General features: G+C 45.1%; 2 protein-coding genes across 2 annotated transcripts in view; both read right to left on the bottom strand.

The window, feature by feature from the left end:
* The window catches only part of LOC132590778 (HORMA domain-containing protein 1-like), a 37,409-nt gene extending 27,749 nt beyond the window's left edge, over positions 1–9,660 (bottom strand). The window contains exons 1-6 of the mRNA XM_060263699.1: positions 9,544–9,660; positions 6,403–6,547; positions 5,925–5,988; positions 2,999–3,035; positions 2,529–2,549; positions 2,398–2,424 (exon numbers count right to left, since the gene is read on the bottom strand). Of these exons, the coding sequence (XP_060119682.1) occupies positions 2,398–2,424; positions 2,529–2,549; positions 2,999–3,035; positions 5,925–5,988; positions 6,403–6,547; positions 9,544–9,576 (327 nt within the window). The 5' untranslated portion in view covers positions 9,577–9,660. The remainder of the gene's footprint in view (positions 1–2,397; positions 2,425–2,528; positions 2,550–2,998; positions 3,036–5,924; positions 5,989–6,402; positions 6,548–9,543) is intronic.
* Positions 9,661–13,035: 3,375 nt separating this feature from the next.
* The window catches only part of LOC132590777 (cathepsin S-like), a 32,491-nt gene continuing 24,503 nt past the window's right edge, over positions 13,036–21,023 (bottom strand). The window contains exons 7-8 of the mRNA XM_060263698.1: positions 18,774–18,876; positions 13,036–13,781 (exon numbers count right to left, since the gene is read on the bottom strand). Coding sequence (XP_060119681.1) covers positions 13,682–13,781; positions 18,774–18,876 — 203 coding nt within the window. The 3' untranslated portion in view covers positions 13,036–13,681. The remainder of the gene's footprint in view (positions 13,782–18,773; positions 18,877–21,023) is intronic.

Below are 21,023 nucleotides of genomic sequence, written 5' to 3'. Positions count from 1 at the left end.
AAGCAAAAACTTTCTGCACTGGCTACCAAATGAGTACCGGATCCACTTCAAGATGTTAGTACTGACGTTTAAAGCCTTGCGCGGCCTGGGACCAGCATACCTGAGGGACCACCTCTTCCCATATGAGCCCCGGAGGTTGTTGCACTCGGCCTCCCAACATCTTCTGACCACCCCTGGCCCAAAGGACGTCCGCCTCGCTCCGACCAGGGCCAAGGCTTTTTCAGCCCTGGCCCCAACCTGGTGGAATCAGCTCCCTCTGGAGATTCGGGCCCTCCCAGATTGTTACCATTCTGGAGGGCCTGTAAGATGGAGCTGTTCCGCCAGGCGGGCGTCCTTAATAAGTCACACCATCTAACTGGTCTCCCCACACTGACACTGACTACCATCTGAACAGGGAATACCATCTGGACTGGAGGAGATCGGGCCGACGTAACTGGCATTTCTGGACACCTAGGTTAGGTGTCTACTTTTTCCACACTGCCTTGATTTGCACTTAAATGGAGCTATTGGCTCAACTCTCTTAAATTTTAACTTTTAAAATGTCTTAACTGTTTAATTGTTTTATTTATCTGTGGATGTACTGTTGGTTTTAATTGTGTGATGTGTTGGAATCTGCCCTGAGCCCTTATGGGAAAGGGCGGAAGAGAAAGCCACCGAAATAAATAAATAAACTTGTACATTGCATATAAAATCATAGAGTTGGGACCTCCAGGGTCCTCTAGTCCAACCCCTTGCACAAGGCAGGAAACTCACAAACACTTCCCCCTAAATTCACAGGATCTTCTTCGCTGTCAGATGGCCATCTAGCCTCTGTTGAAAAACCTCCAAGGAAGGAGAGCCCACAACCTCCTGAGGAAGCCTGTTCCACTGAGGAACCACTCTAATGGTCAGGAAGTTCATAGAATCACAGATTTGGAAGGGACCTCCAGGGTCATCTAGTCCAACCCCCTGCACAATGCAGGAAACTCACAAACACCTCCCCCTAAATTCACAGGATCCTCATTGCTGTCAGATGGCCATCTAGCCTCTGTTGAAAAACCTCCAAGGAAGGAGAGCCCACCACCTCCCAAGGAGGAAGCCTGTTCCACTGAGGAACCGCTCTCATGGTCAGGAATCCTAGAGTTGGAAGGGACCTCCAGGGTCATCTAGTCCAACCCCCTGCACCATGCAGGAAACCCACAAACACCTCCCCCTAAATTCACAGGATCCTCATTGCTGTCAGATGGACATCTAAGCCTCTGTTTAGAAACCCCCAAGGAATCATAGAATCCTAGAGTTGGAAGAGACCTCCAGGGTCATCTAGTCCAATCCTCTGCACAATGCAGGAAACTCTCACAAACACCTCCTCCTAAATTCACAGGATCCTCATTGCTGTCTGAAGGTCATCTAGCCTCTGCTGAAAAACCTCCAAGGAAGGAGAGCCCACCACCTCCCGAGGAGGAAGCCTGTTCCACTGAGGAACTGCTCTAACTGTCAGGAAGTTCTTCCTAATGTTAAGCCAGAAAATCTTTTGGTTTAATTTCAACCCATTAGTTCTGCTCCTACCTTCTGGGGCCACAGAATTCCACACCATCCTCTATAGGACAGCCCTTCCAGTCACATGTGCGATGCACACAATGAGATGACATCACCAGGAAGTGACGTCATCAAAAATGGTGCAGCCCGTGCGGGGTTGCTCTAGATGTTTCCGGGAAAACTCGATGGTTTTCCTGGACACTCTAGCTATTTGGGAGGTTAAAACTCTATGGTGCCTATTGGTACCATAGAGTTTTACCTCCCAAATGGCTAGAACGTCTGGGAAAACTATAGAGTTTCCCCAGAAAAGCCTAGAGCGGCCCTGCACGGGTGCCGCCATTTTGATGACATCACTTCCGGGTGACAACATTGCGCCAGCGACGCAGGGGGAGGTTCACCCCGCAGGTCCAATGTGGAATCTCCCACCCGGACCGGGGGCTTGGCAGCCCTATTGCCAGAGGATGTAGTGATGGACCCAGGCATAGACAGCGTTAAAAGGGGAATAGGCAGGTTAGGCAAAGCAAGGTCTATCAGTGGTTACTAGCTACGGTGACTGAAAGGAACCTCCATGTTCAGAGGCAATAAACCTCTGAACACCTGTGTCAGAGGTAACGTCAGGGGAAGGTCTCGGCCTCTCTCCCCTGTTGTTGGACCTCCATAGTAGGGCGCGGTATAAATTGAAAAATTAAATTAAATTAAATTAGTAACTTCTAGCCACGGTGTGAGACAGTATCCTGGACTAGAGGGACCTCTGGTCTGATCCAGCAGGGATCTTCTTATGTTCTTACGCACGTCTTCATAAAAGTTTTAGTGTATGTTTCAATCCAATACGAAGGGTGTGTAATTAAAAAATCTATGAATGCAACATTATCTTACACATACCTGAGGGTCCTCCAGATTGGTGTAGACCTGTGCGTAAAGATGAATAATATAATTAGGACAACTCATAGTAAAATATGGCAGAATCAATACTGATTTGTTTTGATAGATGACATTCTCTTTTAAAAACTTACCGCTAAGACGATCAACCTGAGCTGATTAAAATAAAGAAAATTAAAAACATAATTAGAAAATAAAGGTATTGTTTACTGTCTTTAACAAGTACACCCCCGGCTTAGTCTATGTCAGGAGGGCCAAACTTGATTAACAGAAGATCCACATAGAATAAATGTCAGATGTTTGCGAGCCACAACACAGGAAGGAGGGAGGCAGGGAGGGAGGAAAGGGAAATGGAGGGAGGGAGAGGTGGAAAGAAAGCAACTTTAAATGCAATCTTTAAGCCGCTGGCTGGCTTGGCTTGGAGAAGTAATTTAAAGAGAGAAATGCCTTCTCCAAGTCAGCCGACGGGGTGGTGGGGACTTCTGGAGGCACACAATATGTGTGAAAGAGCCACATGTGGCTCAGCTCCCAAGCCGCACTTTGGCCACCCTTGGTCTATGTTCACAGGGGCTCATTGTAGAAAAAAATACTGTATCCAACTTACATATCTTTTCTGCAGTGCGTCGTAGCATCCTAACATCCTGTAAAAAGAAAGCACTATTGCTGTAAGGTCCTGCCAGTCATTGACTCCACAAATCCATGCTCATATGAATATGCTTAGGATTTATTAAAGTCAGATACAAGACATAACTTTCTGCTAGAAAGCCATTGCCAGGAAAAACTCAATAGGCAAAGAGGCTACAATGATACACATCAAAACATGGGTGCTAACACTAGGCCCACCCCCTGCATTTGTTGGTTTCCATGAGGGCCTTTTGTGTGTGTGTGTGGGGGGGGAATCCAGATGGAACTCATCTGCATATTAGGCCACACCCCCTGACACCACCATTGTTTCACACAGGCTTTTTAAAGAAAAGGCTCAGCAGGGACTCATTTGAACATTAAGCCACACCCTCTGACACGAAGCCTGCCAGAACTGCGTTCCTGTGCGTTTCTGCTCAAAAAAAGCCGCGGTTCCTATAGAGGCTCAACATACCTCCCATATACGCCCTGGAGGTTGCTTCGTTTGGCCTCCCAAGATCTTCTGATAGTCCCCAGCCCAAGAGATGCCCGTCTTGCCTCTACGGGGGCCAGGACTGAGAAAGTCCTGGCCCCAACCTTGTGGAATCAGCTCCCTATGGAGATCCGGGCCCTACCGATCTTGGGAGGCCGAACGAAGCCGGCCTTTCGTAGGGCCCGCAAAACGGAGCTGTTCCGTGAGGTCTTTGGATGTGGCAGCGGGCATCTATTCATCGATCGGTTGGCCTCCCCCCTACTGCTCCGCTGGCCTGCTGCACTACTGTACTGTGATGCTCTGTTGCGGTACCATTTTGTGCTACACCACCTTGCTGTCAGGTCGTCTCGCTGCACTTTGAGGAATGCTGTAATTGGTTTTATGATGATTTCGTTGTGATTTTTATTTCTTTTTGCTGTACTCCGCTCTGAGCCCCCAATGGGGGAATGGGCGGAATATAAATAAACTAATAATAATAATAATAATATTGACCCTGCAAGGCATGAGGCATCTCCCAAGGCTTCTCACCTCCAAGATTGCAGTTGCATTTCCAGGCCAAACTAGCCCATTGTTATAACAATGTATTTTATTGATTGATTGATGGGATTTATATCCTGTCCATCCCCGCCAAGGAAGGCTCAGGGCGGGTAAGCAAACAACTAGATAAGTTTCGGTTTCAGTTTCAGTTTGTTTCAATTTATATCCCGCCCTTCCCGCCAAAGCAGTTCAGGGCAGCTCACAACATATAAAATCTAACGAAGTTTGGCTTTAAAATACATCAATTTACAACAATGGCTTTAAAAATACATCAATTTAGACAATTTAAAACAGTGAAATAATAAAACATATAGAACAAGCGATCTGCCAAAATGATACACTACAACCTTCCATAAAGTTTCCAAGATTGTTACGACAATGATATGTGGGTAACGAGGTTTCTGCCTTCCATCTCCCTCCTGCACGCACTTAATAACATATAGTTACAGGCAAGCACTCAAGAAACAAAACTTAACATAGTTAAACAAAGCAGGAGTCAAGTTCACCTTTAAGACCAACCCGTTTTTATTTAGAACGTCAGCTTTCATGTGCTCTTAACCACACTTCATCAGACGAGGAATCCAGCACAGTGAGCAAAGCCATACAGAGTTGAGCAGAGCCGTACAGAGCTGGTAGGCAGGTGGGGCTTGGAGATCTCTGAAGATCAGTTATGATTCTAAGAGACTATGGAGATCAGTTCCCCTGGAGAGCTATGTGCGGCTCTGCTCAGCTATGTTTGGCTTTGCTCCCTGTGCTGGATTCCTCGTCCGATGCTTAAAAGCACACGAAAGCTTACGTTCTAAATAAAAATGGGTTGGTCTTAAAGGTGCCACTTGACTCCTGCTTTGTTCAACTGCTTCAGACCAACACGGCTGCCCGCTTGGATCTATTAACATAGTTAAGAAGAAAGAAAGAAATCATCGCAGGCTCAGCCTGACAATTGCTGCCTCATGCAAATTTCTGGACTTAATTTTAAGACCAAAACACTCATCAGCATCCATTCATGGAATGTTCTTATTCATGGAACGTGATTGTTAGCATTATTATTTAGAACATAAGAACATAAGAGAAGCCATGTTGGATCAGGCCAATGGCCCATCCAGTCCAACACTCTGTGTCACACAGTGGCAAAAAAAATTATATATACACACACACTGCGGCTAATAGCCACTGATGGACCTGTGCTCCATATTTTTATCTAAACCCCTCTTGAAGGTGGCCATGCTTGTGGCCGCCACCACCTCCTGTGGGTGAAGAAGTACTTCCTTTTATCCTTTCTAACCCAACTGCTCAGCAATTTCATCGAATGCCCACGAGTTCTTGTATTGTGAGAAAGGGAGAAAAGTACTTCTTTCTCTACTTTCTCCATCCCATGCATAATTTTGTAAACCTCTATCATGTCACCCCGCAGTCAACGTTTCTCCAAGCTAAAGAGTCCCAAGCGTTTCAACCTTTCTTCATAGGGAAAGTGCTCCAGCCGTTTAATCATTCTAGTTGCCCTTTTCTGGACTTTCTCCAATGCTATAATATCCTTTTTGAGGTGCGGCGACCAGAACTGCACACAGTACTCCAAATGAGACGGCACCGTCGATTTATACAGGGGCATTATGATACTGGCTGATTTGTTTTCAATTCCCTTCCTAATAATTCCCAGCATAGCGTTTGGCCTTTTTTATTGCAAACGCACACTGTCTTGACCATTCTTTGTAATGGGCTTGGCAATTGGATTCATGTTTGCATAATAAGTATAATTTGCTTTTTATTTCAGGATACATGTGATTGGACTTTTAGATCACCCTCCCCTGTCTACACAAGGCTCAGAGCTACCAGAAACATTTAAGGGGCCCTAGGCACCATTAAAAAATTGCAAGGCACGTACCATTTCACTAGCTGACCAGAGCTTGGGCAGTTTTTGTCTTCCTTCAGTATTTTCACGCAGAGATCTTAAAAGACACAAGCAGAACAAACAAACAAACAAACTCTGGGAATCAGATCTACTACGTGGGATAAAATTGTTCATGGGAAATTTATTTCTTATGTCTGTTCATCCAGAAAATGATGACGTTTTGTTGATCGAAACTGGTTGAGCTTTTAAGCAGTTAAAATTCAATCTTATACACAAATACTTTTTTGAGTATTATTTTTCCAGATTTTTCTAAAGACCTACGGTTGCCAACTCCAGACTGGGAGATTCCTGGCTGTTGGGCCAAGAGCCTGAGAAGTGCAGGGATCTCAGTAGAGTATAACACCTCAGAGCCATCTTTTTGTAATCATATAGACGGTGTATTCCAACAATCTGGATGGATGAGCTCCACCAGCTATTTTTCTACAAAATGACCCCTGGAAACCATCATTACCATCTAGATATCTTGTTCCATATGCATATTCTGGAAAGATCCCTCTTAGATAAGTAATGCAAGATACAGCTATTGCCAGCAGTCTCTTCACTAATACCAGCGATTGCTGCTCAGTTGATATCTTGTTAGGGAATATCATGGCGCTCTAAAATGAAAAGAAGGAATAATTCATCTTCCAGGAGAACAGGTCGTTTCCGTGAGCGTGATTTTTTTTTTTATGTTAGCTCAACATGCTTGCATTAGTAAAATTAAGACGATAAAAACTGACAAATGCATGAAACATTCATGGTGACTCTAAGAAGTAAGGCTGAATTTATCAATGCCACACTTAAAAAATCATTATTGGTATTCTGCATGCCTGAACAACAGAACAGTGGTTCTCTGGGATTTTTCTGTAGCAGGAACACCTTTGCATATTAGGCCGCATACCCTTGATGTAGCCAATCCTTCAAAAGCTTAGAGGGTTCTTAGTACAGGGCCTACTGTAAACTCTAAGAGGATTGGCTACCTCTGGGGGGTGTGGCCTAATATGCAAAAGAGTTCCTGCTACGAAAAAAGCCCTATATCTGCTGCGCAGGAAGACTGACTTACAACTGCAGTGCAACCTTCTGACGCAGTACAACATACACACAGTTTTGATGTCGCTGGCTTTAATTTAAAATAAATTATTCTAGTCCCCGTGGAGCCTGAGACAATGGAACAATGGGATGGAATAAAATGTCAAAAGATCAGTAAACAAGCAGTGGCGTGTCCAAATCCAAACCCACATCTCACATCTTTGCAAGCGGTTCAACTTCTTTTTCTGTTTGAGACCAGAAGTTTCAGAAAAGGAATTGTATTTAATATTATCGAATACATGCAGTTTGTCCCTAAAAACCTGGAAATGAGTCCCTATGAGTAAAGTAGGGCTTGCTTCTGAGTAGACCTAATTAGGCTTGCTCCTCAAGTGTTGTTTGCCATTCTCCACGTTAATGAAAACCACCTGCAATCAATGTTCCCTCTAAGCTGCAGAGTTCTGTGAGCAAAAATTCCACTTTGTGAGCCACTGCATAAATTATTGTGCTCTGGGGTCATCCTTCCTGAGCTAAGACGAAAATGTGTGAGCTGCAGGCTAAAAATCTGTGTGCGGGCTCACGCTCAACTCAGCTTAGAGGGAACACTGCCTGTAATATGTAATGAAGCAAAATAGTTTTGTTAAGAGGAGGCTGATAAGTTCTGGGGCCAAAGGGGAAACGCTGCTATTGACAGACCAGATCCACAGCCAGGATCGACCAGCTTGTCTTAAGCAAAATGCCATTTCACACTGTCCGATTCTTCTCACCTCAATTTGCCATAATTTCAAATGCATCATATAAAGCAGAGCAAATGACTGACACAGGACAGAAGTTGTCTTTTCTTCTTCCCTGGAAAAACACCATCACAAGAGGAAAACGAGCCTGGCTGTAGAGAAGAAGCGACCCCAAGGAGAGCTGTCTGCTCAACTACGGCCAATTTCTCCACCAAGTGGCTGTCTCAATAGCACAGTCAGGAGGGTACCCATAAACCAACCACAGCTCAGCTGAATCCGAACCAGCAGTCGTGCAGGAGACAACAGGCATCGTCTCCAGAAACTGTGCTACAAGCAGCCAGCTCTCAGTCAAGTCCTTGTGGTGTTGCCATTGTCTGGGACAGAGATGGTCAAACTTGCTTAACCTAAGTGCCGCATAAAATAAATGTTCGATGTTTGAGAGCCGCAAGACATGAACATCAGATGTTTGAGAGAAGAAAGGAAAGAAGGAAGGAAGGGAGATAGATGGGGAGGGAGAGGTGGAAAGAAAGCAACTTTAAATTCTCCATTCTCCAGAGAAGCAATTTAAGGAGACAAACGCCTTCTCCAAGTTGGCCAATGGAGCAGCGGGGGCTTCGAGAGCCACACGATATGTGTGAAAGAGCCACATGTGGCTCCCGAGCCACAGTCTGGCCACCCCTGGTCTGGGATTTGACATGCAGGGGTGCAGAAGAGACCCTTTCCTCACGTAGTGAACCTATGTCCTCTGATACTGGGACTGGGGGTAGCTTCGATAACTAAATGGAACCTCCATGTTCAGAGGCAGTAATGGGGAGTAACAATGGGGATTGTGGCGGGCCCAGGGTGGCTTTTGGCCTGCTTGTGAGCCTTCTCTCAGCATCTGATCCACGGCCATTGAGTGAAACAGGATACTGGACAAGGTGGCCCATTAGGCTTCCCAATCCCCAGGTCCCAGCGGGGGATCCCCTGGTTTTACAGGCTTCCCCCCTCCCCCAGCCAGCTGGCCGGCGGGGGAAGTCCCACCCCCACAGCTCTTATGCACCTCCATGAACAATTCCCATAGGGAATGATGGGGAATTGATCTGCGGGTATCAGGGGCTCTGGGGGAGCTGTTTTTGGAGGTAGATGCACCAAATTTTCAGTATAGCATCTAGTGCCTCTCCCCAAAATACCCCCCAAGTTTCAAAAGGATTGGACCAGGGGGTCCAATTCTACGAGCCCCAAAAGAAGGTGCCCCTATTCTTCATTATTTCCTATGGAAGGAAGGCATTTCAAAAGGTGTGCTGTCCCTTTAAATGTGATGGCCAGAACTCCCTTTGGAGTTCAATTTTGCTTATCACACCCTTGCTCCTGGCTCTGCCACCAATGTCTCCTGGCTCCACCCCCAAAGTCTCCTGGCTCCACCCCCAAAGTCCCCAGATATTTCTTGAATTGGACTTGGCAACCCTATGGCCCATCAGTCTAATCCAGCATCACTGTTCTTACATTCTTGTAGCAGGAGGCAATGGGCATCTTGAGCCGGGTCTGTGTCCAGCTGTCAAACGAAGGGCAAAGGACCCCCAGGTTCTGTTGCCATCCAGAGAGCCAAGGGGTACATAATTGTGGCACTGCTTTGAATCCAAGTGAGAGCTGCAGAGGTGGAGCCTGGCCCTTATCTGAGAGAAAGGCTGACAAGTTTAGCTCCTTCCTCTGCCATTCCTCCTTGTCTTTTTAAGCTTGCAAGCCTGTCTCTCTTGATGGATGAGAGCTGCTTTGGGAGACAATGGTCTGAAAACCAGGATATGAATATAATAAATAGAATGGCTATAAAATCTGAGCGCAGAATAAATAACTGCCAAGGAATGGACACGTACCAAAGAATTTCGTTGCTTCTGTGCGGTTGCCATATTGTCACTTCTTTCCTAACGTGTTATTTCTGTGAAATGTGAACAATACAATTGCATTAGTAAATATTTGACTCTGGAGACAAAATTTCTTCTTGCATCGAAATTATGTTTTTAAAAGCCTAGCTAGCTAGCCAGCCAGACAGACAACAGGCAGACAGATAAGAAATTATGCATGTAGATAAGCATTATTTTGTGACTCATAAGTCCTTCTGTAATTAAGGTACAGTTAAAAGTACCCATATGAAAAATTGGCAACGCTATTGATAGGTTTGCCAGCCTCCAGGTAGATTACAAGTCCAAATAAGGAACCACAGTGTAAGCTAAATGCAATGGAAAACGGGGAGGAGGGGAATCCACAGTGAACCAAGCCTTAATAAACTCAACTGATTAATAAACTTTAATGTTTTTACATGAGCAAATATACGAAATAATAATTCTCTGATTGAATTAATACAAAGACAATAAGGTTCATTAATTATTTGAGTTTGGCTAATGGTGTTTTTCCTACAACTTCCAGGAAGAGCCTAGAGATCTCTCAGAATTCAACATATCTTGCAAATACGGAGCTCAGCTCTTCTGAAGAAAATGGCAGCTTCAGGTCGGACTCTGATATAAAATGGAGTCTAGGACAACCAGAAATCCCTCCCCAGTTGGGTTGCCAGCTCCAGCCTGGGAAACTCCTGGAGATTTGGGGATGGAGCCTGAGGAATACAGGGACCTCAATGGAGTACAGTGCTATAGAGTCCATCCCCCAAAGCATCCATTTTCTCCAGGGGAAAAGGTCTCTATAGCCCAGAGAACAGTAGCCATTCTGGAAGGTCTCCAGTCTCCACCTGGAGGCTGGCAACCCTACACTGGCCCCCAAATCTAAAGGTATTTTCCAATCCTGAGTTGGAAGCCATTTGGAAGGAAACCAAAGATAAATTTGGAATTTTTGTGACAGGAAAAGACTGAAGCCAGCCTGAGAGCAACACTGGTCGAAAAGGAGGGGGGGGGAAAATAAACAGGATTCTTGTGGCACCTTAAATATCAGCTCCTTAGAGACTTAACAATTTCTATTCTGGCTCTTGTGGGAAAAGGGAACAAGAAAGGAGGGCAAGTGGAGAACACTGTCTCCCCGCAGGGAAACCTTTTCTGGCACTATTGAAGACGCTGTATGCTGCCTTTAGCCACGTTTTTCAAAAAACACAGAGTTTATGGCTGTTTCAGCACAAACTCTTGACGTTTCTCCCTCAGGATCTTCCCCACATGCTTTCCTGACCCAGCCTCCCCTCAGTGAGCATCTCTTTCCCCTCATCTTCCCCTCCCTCCCCCATTGAGGCGCCTCCCTCTTTTCCCGCCTTTTTTCTCCCCTCAGGGGCCGCTCTTTTTCCCGCCTTTTATGCTTGGGGTGTTACTGTTGCCACAGAGTTTTGCGGTACATTTAAGACAAGCTACGTTTTATTCTGGCATAATCTTTCGCAGACTGCTAGGACTTGTTTCTTGTGAGCCTTGCATGGATCCAAACGATGAATTTTATGTAGGAAGCTCTGGTCTTCCGTACTTCCTCCTCCACAAAGTGTCTGTGTAATGAGGCTCACTCGTGGCATTTGCAGAAGCGAGTTCAGGTCCCCAAATGCTTGAACCAGATTATAATATTGTTCAATCCTTTAGTGCCACAAAACTCGTGCTTATTATACGCAGTCTGTAATTTTCAAGCATGCCTTGGGAATGCTGGTTTTTGGGCACCTAAAATATGGCCTCGACTGAGGAACAACAAGAATGCATTTGAAGAAATAGAAAAGTGCAAGTGTCCAGTTGTACCTTAAAGACTAACTAAATTTGTGGCAAAATTTGTGGCAGGGGATGAGCACTTCATGCAAGCTTCTTCAGAAAGGAAAACTGCTGCTATTAGAGCCAGTTTGGTATAGTGATTAAGTGTGCGGACTCTTATCTGGGAAAACCGGGTTTGATTCCCCACTTCTCTGCTTGCAGCTGCTGGAATGGCCTTGGGTCAGCCATAGCGCTGGCAGAGGTTGTCCTTGGAAGGGGAGCTTCTGGGAGAGCTCTCTCAGCCCCACCCACCTCAGAGGGTGTCTGTTGTGGGGGAAGAAGATAAAGGAGATTGTGAACCGCTCTGAGACTCTGAGATTCAAAGTGGAGGGCGGGATATAAATCCAATATCTTCTTCATATACCATATGCTTCAAAAAACACCAACCTTTAAAACAAAAAAAACAGGACCCTCCATGTTGTTATATCCCTAGAACATGAGAAGCCATGTTGGATCAGGCCACTAGCCCATCCAGTTCAACACTCTGTGTCACATAAGAACATGAGAGAAGCCATGTTGGATCAGGCCAATGGCCCCTCCAGTTCAACACTCTGTGTCACATAAGAACATGAGAGAAGCCATGTTGGATCAGGCCAATGGCCCCTCCAGTTCAACACTCTGTGTCACACAGTGGCCGCCAAAACCCAGGGTCCATCAGATCTACAGGCAAGATCAGAACTCCAGAAGCCCTCCCACTGTTGCTCCACAAGCACCAAGAGGAAGACAAAGATATTGGATTTATACCCCACCCTATACTCTGAATCTCAGAGTCTCAGAGTGGCTCACAATCTCCTTTACCTCCCCTCCAACACACACAACAGACACCCTGTGAGGTAGGTGGGGCTGAGAGAGCTCTCCCAGAAGCTGCCCTTTCAAGGACAGCTCTGCCAGAGCTATGGCTCACCCAAGGCCATTGCAGCAGCTGCAAGCAGAGGAGTAGGAAATCAAACCCAGTTCTCCCGGATAAGAGTCCATGCACTTAACCACTACACCAAACTGACAGAGCATCACTGCCCCAAAATAATAGTGTTCCATCTATACTTTGTGGCTCATAGCCACTGATGGACCTCCACTCCATATGTTTACCCAGCCCCCTCTTGAAGTTGTCTACGCTTGTGACTGCCAACACTTCCTGTGGCAGTGAAGATGGTGAGGGGTCTGGAGACCAAGTCCTATGAGGAAAGGTTGAAGGAGCTGGGGATGTCTAGCCTGGAGAGGAGGCGGCTGAGAGGTGATAGGATCACCATCTTCAAGTATTTGAAGGGCTGTCCTATAGAGGAGGGTGTGGAATTGTTTTCTGTGGCCCCAGATGGTAGGACCAGAACCAGTGGGTTGGCATTAAATCAAAAGATTTTCTGGCTCAGCATTAGGAAGAACTTCCTGACTGTTGGAGCAGTTCCTCAGTGGAACAGGCTTCCTCGGGAGGTGGTGGGCTCTCCTTCCTTGGAGGATTTTCAACAGATGCTAGATGGCCATCTGACAGCGATGAGGATCCTGTGAATTTAGGGGAAGGTGTTTGTGAGTTTTCAGCTTTGCGCAGGGTGTTAGACTAGATGACTCTGGAGGTCCCTTCCAACTTTATGATTCTATGAAGTCCCAATACTCCATCTCCCTGTGCCCTCCCAAAAGAAAGAAAAAATCTGTTAAAACTGTTAATAAGTAATTTATTGAACAATTATAAAATTCAGAAAACAAGGGAAAATCTGAAGTCTCTCAGGTGAGTGATAGTAAAATGTCATGATTCTCTGGGGGCACGCTTACAGAATCAAAGGCGGTTGAAAAACTCTGGATTAAAGGAAGGGAAAAGAAGACAAACCCCATAAATTTAAAAAAAAAAATCCTTCCACATCTGGCATTACATGAAAAATCTTTAAAATCCAAAATTACTACTTTTGTCCCTTTGGGATTTTGCCAGATAGCAGAACATACATGGTTGAGTGTGTGGAACCATTTGATGATTCCCTAAACGGGGAAAAGTGTTTCTTCCACTGAACACAGCTTTTAATATGAAACCCTTTGAGGTGGAAGCAGTGATAATACTTAGCAATTACAGAAAACTACTCTCATTCAAAGCGGGACTAAGACGTTATTAGCTGATCCGGCCTCACAACACCCCCGGGACGCCTAGCAGATACTGAGCTAAACCAAGACAAACCATTATTTGGGTTGCTGGTCTCAGATCTACCAGGTGGAGCTGACAGGGCAGATCTTGCCCTGAAGACCAATCCTTCAGGCTTCACTTTTTTGTGTGTGGGGGGGGAGGGGGAACCAACTGCAGAGATGGCATGCCTCTCTAAACAACTGGGTAGCAGCCGTACGAGGCAATGCCACACCGATTCCCGTGGTTCCGTGCAATCCGGATATATCCTTGATCGCCGAAATGTACTCCCCAGCTGTTGGAATAAAATAAAGATTGTGATGTCAGGAGAAGTGTTAATATTCATATCCAATATCAGCAAAGAATTCTTTCTTCTGGTGCCTCTAAATGTTCACTAAACACTATTTCACCCACATAGCAAATACAAAAGAAGAAGAAGAAGAAGAAGAAGAAGAAGAAGAAGAAGAAGAAGAAGGACCATGATAATGGTGAAAAAACCCAGCAGAAACTAATTTGCATATTAAGCCATACCCCCGGACATCACCATTGTTTCACACAGAGCTTTTTTGTAGAAATGCCTAGAGTGGCCAGCACGCGATGTCGCCTGGCGTGGCGACATCACTCGCGGGTGACGTCATTGCACCGCCCATGCTTTGCACGCGCGAAAACAGTCCCCCGCTGTAGGCCGCATGGGACTTGGTCAACCCTATGTGCAAGAAACATCGAAATAATCAGAATATCGATGTGCATCTTGGACTTAATGACTGAAAAATGTTTGGAAATGATTTTATTGTATACTCTGTTTTAATATTTTATGTGTTAACTGTTTTAGCCACCCTGCATCCGTTAGCGGAGGGCAGGATATAAATTTGAAGAAAGAAAAGGAAGGAAGGAAGGAAGGAAGGAAGGAAGGAAGGAAGGAAGGAAGGAAGGAAGGAAGGAAGGAAGGAAGGAAGGAAGGAAGGAAGGAAGGAAGGAAGGAAGCCAAAGATGCTTGCAGGATGAAGCTCCAGAACTTCAAGATTTTAACCCAATGGTACTTAAGCCCCAAAAGACTGGCTTCAATTTCCTCATTGTATTCCATTATAGTGAGAGAAATTGAAGGTAAGATGTTTTTAGATTCAGTATGTTCCAGAAACGGAAGGCTGCAGGAATGTCGGTACATTTGCACATTGCTGGTGGCAATGCCGATGAATAGAAGCTTTCTGGAAGCAGATTCTTGAACACATTAAGCACATTACTGGTTACAGCATCCCACCCTCTCCTGAAATCTTTTTTTTTTTTTGCAATCCTGGCAAACTCTGAAGATTACAAAGTTTTTTTGCGAATTGATTGAAAGTCTCCTTAGAGCTGCTAAAACGGCTATAGCATCTCTGTGGAAAGCCAACATCTTACCCCCACTTGAACTCTGGTTTGCAAAAATCTGGGACATTTTAATAACGGAGAAAATCATGGCACAGCTTTCCTTGTCCGACATTTACCCCAAGGTCACATCTTTTGAAGAAAAATGGCTTCCGTTTCTGGTTCTAAAAACATCTTACCTATTAACTTACCTTCAGTTTCTCTCACTATAATTCTTTATAACTTACGCTATCCCCTTTTTCTCTTTTTCTTTAAATATTCCCTTTTGCTTGACTTGGGATGGAGCAAGGCATTATTCTTAGCTTAAGAGTCAAAAATTCTAGCCCAATTACCAGTTAATTTATCCTTAATAAGTTATTTATTTATTTGTTTATTTATTTATTGATCTGTTGATTGATTGGTGAACTGGACGTTATATTAAATGCTAAATAAGATGGCCCACAATGTTATATATACCATAGTACTTTATGTATAGTAGAATTTTATTATATATGAAATTAATCTACTTGATGCTACTTCATCCAACAAAGTTCTGTATAACTTGGAATTTTTAACTTATCATATCATAGAATCATAAAAACTTATCATATCATAGAATCATAAAAATCATAGAATCATAGAGTTGGAAGGGACCTCCAGAGTCATCTAGTCCAACCCCCTGCACAATGCAGGAAACTCACAAACACCTCCCCCTAAATTCACAGGATCTTCATTGCGGGGTGACATGAGAGAGGTTGACAAGATTATGCATGGGATGGAGAAAGTAGAGAAATAAGTCCTTTTCTCCCTTTCTCACAATACAAGAACTCGTGGGCATTCAATGAAATTGCTGAGCAGTCAGGTTAAAACAGATAAAAGGAAGTCCTTCTTCACCCAAAGGGTGATTAACATGTGGAATTCACTGCCACAAGAGGTGGTGGCAGCTACAAGCATAGCCAGCTTCAAGAGGCGATTGGATAAAAATATGCAGCAGAGGTCCATCAGTGGCTATTAGTATGTATATATGTGTGTGTGTGTGTGTGTGTGTGTATATACACATATATATATTGGCCACTGTGTGACACAAAGTGTTGGACTGGATGGGCCATTGGCCTGATCCAACATGGCTTCTCTTATGTTCTTAGCCTGGAGAGGAGGCAGCTGAGAGGTGATATGATCACCATCTTCAAGTACTTGAAGGGCTGTCCTAGAGAGGATGGTGTGGAATTGTTTTCTGTTGCCCCAGAAGGTAGGACCAGAACCAATGGGTTGAAATTAAATCAAAAGTTTCCGGCTCAACATTAGGAAGAGCTTCCTGACGGTTAGAGCGATTTCTCATTGGAACAGGCTTCCTCCTCGGGAGGTGGTGGGCTCTCCTTCCTTGGAGGTTTTCAACAGAGGCTAGATGGCCCTCTGACAGCAATGAAGATCCTGTGAATTTAGGGGGAGGGATTTGTGAGTTTCCTGCATTGCACAGGGGGTTGGACTAGATGACCCTGGAGGTCCCTTCCAACTCTAGGATTCTATGAACTTCTTGATTGTTAGAGCGGTTCCTCAGTGGAACAGGCTTCCTCCTTGGGAGGTGGTGGGCTCTCCTTCCTTGGAGGTTTTTCAACAGAGGCTAGATGGCCATCTGACAGCAATGAAGATCCTGTGAATTTAGGGGGAGGTGTTTGGTGTAGTGGTGAAGTGTGTGGACTCTTATCTGGGAGAACCGGGTTTGATTCCCCACTCCTCCACTTGCTGGAATGGCCTTGGGTTAGCCATAGCTCTGGCAGAGGTTGTCCTTGAAAGGGCAGCTGCTGTGAGAGCCCTCTCAGCCCCACCCACCTCACAGGATGTCTGTTGTGGGGAAGGAAGGGAAAGGAGATTATGAGCTGCTCTGAGACTCTTCGGAGTGGAGGGTGGGATATAAATCCAATATCTTCATCTACCTCACAGGGTGTCTGTTGTGGGGAAGGAAGGGAAAGGAGATTGTGAGCCGCTCTGAGACTCTTCTGAGTGGAGGGCGGGATATAAATTTTATTTATTTATCCAATAGCTTCATCTACCAATATCTTCATCTAAATTTTATTTATTTATCCAATATCTTCATCTACCTCACAGGGTGTCTGTTGTGGGGAAGGAAGGGAAAGGAGATTGTGAGCTGCTCTGAGACTCTTCGGAGTGGAGGGCGGGATATAAATCCAATATCTTCATCTACCTCACAGGGTGTCTGTTGTGGGGAAGGAAGGGAAAGGAGATTGTGAGCCGCTCTGAGACTCTTCTGAGTGGAGGGCGGGATATAAATTTTATTTATTTATCCAATAGCTTCATCTACCAATATCTTCATCTAAATTTTATTTATTTATCCAATATCTTCATCTACCTCACAGGGTGTCTGTTGTGGGGAAGGAAGGGAAAGGAGATTGTGAGCTGCTCTGAGACTCTTCGGAGTGGAGGGTGGGATATAAATCCAATATCTTCATCTACCTCACAGGGTGTCTGTTGTGGGGAAGGAAGGGAAAGGAGATTGTGAGCCGCTCTGAGACTCTTCTGAGTGGAGGGCGGGATATAAATTTTATTTATTTATCCAATAGCTTCATCTACCAATATCTTCATCTAAATTTTATTTATTTATCCAATATCTTCATCTACCTCACAGGGTGTCTGTTGTGGGGAAGGAAGGGAAAGGAGATTGTGAGCTGCTCTGAGACTCTTCGGAGTGGAGGGCGGGATATAAAGCCAATATCTTCATCTACCTCACAGGGTGTCTGTTGTGGGGAAGGAAGGGAAAGGAGATTGTGAGCCGCTCTGAGACTCTTCTGAGTGGAGGGCGGGATATAAATTTTATTTATTTATCCAATAGCTTCATCTACCAATATCTTCATCTAAATTTTATTTATTTATCCAATATCTTCATCTACCTCACAGGGTGTCTGTTGTGGGGAAGGAAGGGAAAGGAGATTGTGAGCCGCTCTGAGACTCTTCTGAGTGGAGGGCGGGATATAAATTTTATTTATTTATCCAATAGCTTCATCTACCAATATCTTCATCTAAATTTTATTTATTTATCCAATATCTTCATCTACCTCACAGGGTGTCTGTTGTGGGGAAGGAAGGGAAAGGAGATTGTGAGCTGCTCTGAGACTCTTCGGAGTGGAGGGCGGGATATAAATCCAATATCTTCATCTACCTCACAGGGTGTCTGTTGTGGGGAAGGAAGGGAAAGGAGATTGTGAGCCGCTCTGAGACTCTTCGGAGTGGAGGGCGGGATATAAATCCAATATCATCTTTGTGAGTTTCCTGCATTGCACAGGGGGTTGGACTAGATGACCCTAGAGGTCCCTTCCAACTCTATGATTCTAGGATTCTACCCAGGCTCCATCCCCAATTTGGAGTTGGCAACCTTAGCAGACGGCAACAGCTTCTTACAATTTATTTATTTATTTAGTAGGGTTATATTCCGCCTTTTCCTGTAAACGGGCTCAAGGCAGATCGCAACATATTATAATAACAATTTTTAAAAAACCCTACGTATCAAAGTTAAAAACACCATATTAAAATTAACAGTAAAAACAATGAATAAAACGCACCACCGGCGGACAGGGTGCAGCGTATCAATAGCCAGCTGGAAGCCCACCTTAAACGATGGTAATGACAATAAGATAGCACTGTAATAAAGCGCGATGTCGCCACAAGGGAGGCCAAATGATGGAATGATAGGACGCCCGCTGCCTCAACCACAGGCGCGGCGTAACAGCTCTGTGTTGCAGGCCCTACAAAATGGCAGTAGCTTAGGTAGGGCCCGGATCTCCACAGGGACTCCCTGACCGATGTCCTCTGAATGATTTCTCATTCTAGAGTATAATAACCTGCGTTTGCTCTGAGTTTCTCAGACCGGATGGGCACTGATATATCTGTTGACTGGAGAGCGAAGGATTTCCTGGCAGGACGTTTTTCTTACCTGTTCTTCACAAGCCAGTAGTCCTTGCCGTCCAGCGTCCCATATCCCACCACGAGAACACCATGATTCACGTCCTGGGAGCAGCTTGGATCATCATATACTCCTACATTTTAAAACAGAGCGTCGTGTTAATCTGCTTCTATGGAATGGCTGGCTTTAAAACCTTCAAGTGAGTAGCCATGTCAGTCTGAAACGAGAGAATAGGGGTGGCCAGACCTTTGACTCGGGAGTTACATGTGGCTCTTTCACACATATTGTGTAGCTCTAAGTCCCCACTGCCTCATCGGCTGGTTTGGAGAAGGCATTTCTCTCTTTAAATCACTTCAAATCACTTTAAATCACTTAAATCTCTTTAAATCTTTAAATCACTGAACCAGTTTGGTGTAATGATGAAGTGCATGGACTCTTATCTGGGAGAACCGGGTTTGATTCTCCACTCCTCCACCTGCAGCTGCTGGAATGGCCTCGGCTCAGCTGTAGCTCTCACAGAGGTTGTCCTTGAAAGGGCAGCTGCTGGGAGAGCCCTCTCAGCCCCACCCACCTCACAGGGGGTCTGTTGTGGGAGAGGAAGAGAGCCAGTTTGGTGTAGTGGTTAAGTGGGCGGACTCTTATCTGGGAGAACCGGGTTTGATTCCCCACTCCTCCACTTGCACCTGCTGGAATGGCCTTGGGTCAGAGCTCTGGCAGAGGTTGTCCTTGAAAGGGCAGCTGCTGGGAGAGCCCTCTCAGCCCCACCCACCTCACAGGGTGTCTGTTGTGGGGGGAGAGAGGATATGGGCGATTGTGAGCCGCTCTGAGTCTTCGATTCAGAGAGAAGGGCAGGGTATAAATCTGCAATTCTTCTTCTTATTCTCCAAGACAAGCCAGTCAGTGACTTGGAGAATGCATTTAAAGTTAACGTTGCTTTCTTTCTACTTCTCCCTCTTATACCCAGAATGAAACTTTGTTGGTCATAATAATAATAATAATAATAATAATACTCTTTAGTTTGTATCCCGCCCTCCCCGCCGGAGAAGGCTCAGGGCGTCTCACATGGCATAACATAGTATGCTACATTTCAACAGCTAAAACAAGGTGTATATAAAACATATTACAACTCATATAAACATATTATTATCCTACATTAAAACCATCTAATTAAAACCATCCAATTAGTTTGGTGCTAAGATCTCGGCGGCGTCCATCGTACCGTTGTTCCGTGGCGACGGTATTTCTTCTACAATACATTCCAATAAACTTTGGAACTTTCTACAATAAATTCCAATAAACTTTGTCCTATTACTTTAAAAGCTGTTAGCGGTATAAAATATATCCTTTTTAAAAATTTCATATGCTGGCAGCCAGATATATTGCAGGGGCATAACGAAACCTGTATCGTGATCTTTACCTCACTTCTACGATTTTCCGGAAAGTGAAAAACAGAAATGTTAAAACGTACAAAGAGACCACTACTACAGTAAATTGAATCAGCCCAGAGGTTGCTTCTCTAAGGAACAGTTTTTACAGCAGGTTGCAAAGGTTATTGTATGTATGTGTAAGGACTGCCAGTCCCCAGTTGGGGACAGGGGATCCCATAGTTTGGAGGGGCCCTCCCCTCTTCAGGCTTATCAGAAAGCAGGGGGGGTGACTATCTGCTGGGCACTCCATTATACCCTACAGAGACTGGTCTCCATAGGGTATATTGGAGAGTTGATTCGTGGGTATCACGGTTTGGAAAGACTGTTTTTTGAATTCCCTATGCAAGCTGTTTCCGACTCTGGGGTGACGTTGCTCTCACAACGTTTTCACAGCACACTTTTTATAGGGTGGTTTGCCTTTACCTTCCCCAGTCATCTACACTTTCCCCACCCCCAGCAAGCTGAGGACTCCTTCGACCGACCTCGAAAGGATGGAAGGCTGAGTCAACCTTGAGCCGGCTACCTGAAAACCCAGCTTCTGCCGGGGATCGAACTCAGGTCGTGAGCAGAGCTTAGGACTGCAGCGTTACCACTCTGTGCCACGGGGCTCTTCTTTTTGAAGTAGAGGCAACAAATTTTCAGCATAGCTTCTGGACCCCCAAGTTTCAAAAAGATTGGATCGGGGGCTCCCGAAGCTTGGGCGCCCCAAGTTTCAAAAAGATTGTATCGGAGGCTCTTTGAGCCCCAAAAGATGGTGCCCCTATCCTTCATTATTTCCAATGCAGGGAAGGCATTTAAAAGGAAATCAGTCCCTTTCGATGTGATGGCCAGAACTCCCTTCGGGGTTCAGTCT

This window comes from Heteronotia binoei, unplaced genomic scaffold (genome assembly GCF_032191835.1).
Source record: "Heteronotia binoei isolate CCM8104 ecotype False Entrance Well unplaced genomic scaffold, APGP_CSIRO_Hbin_v1 ptg000714l, whole genome shotgun sequence".
Taxonomy (NCBI): Eukaryota; Metazoa; Chordata; class Lepidosauria; order Squamata; family Gekkonidae; genus Heteronotia; species Heteronotia binoei.
The sequence above is the reverse complement of the archived record's forward strand: the minus strand, read 5'-3'. Positions and strand labels throughout refer to the sequence as shown.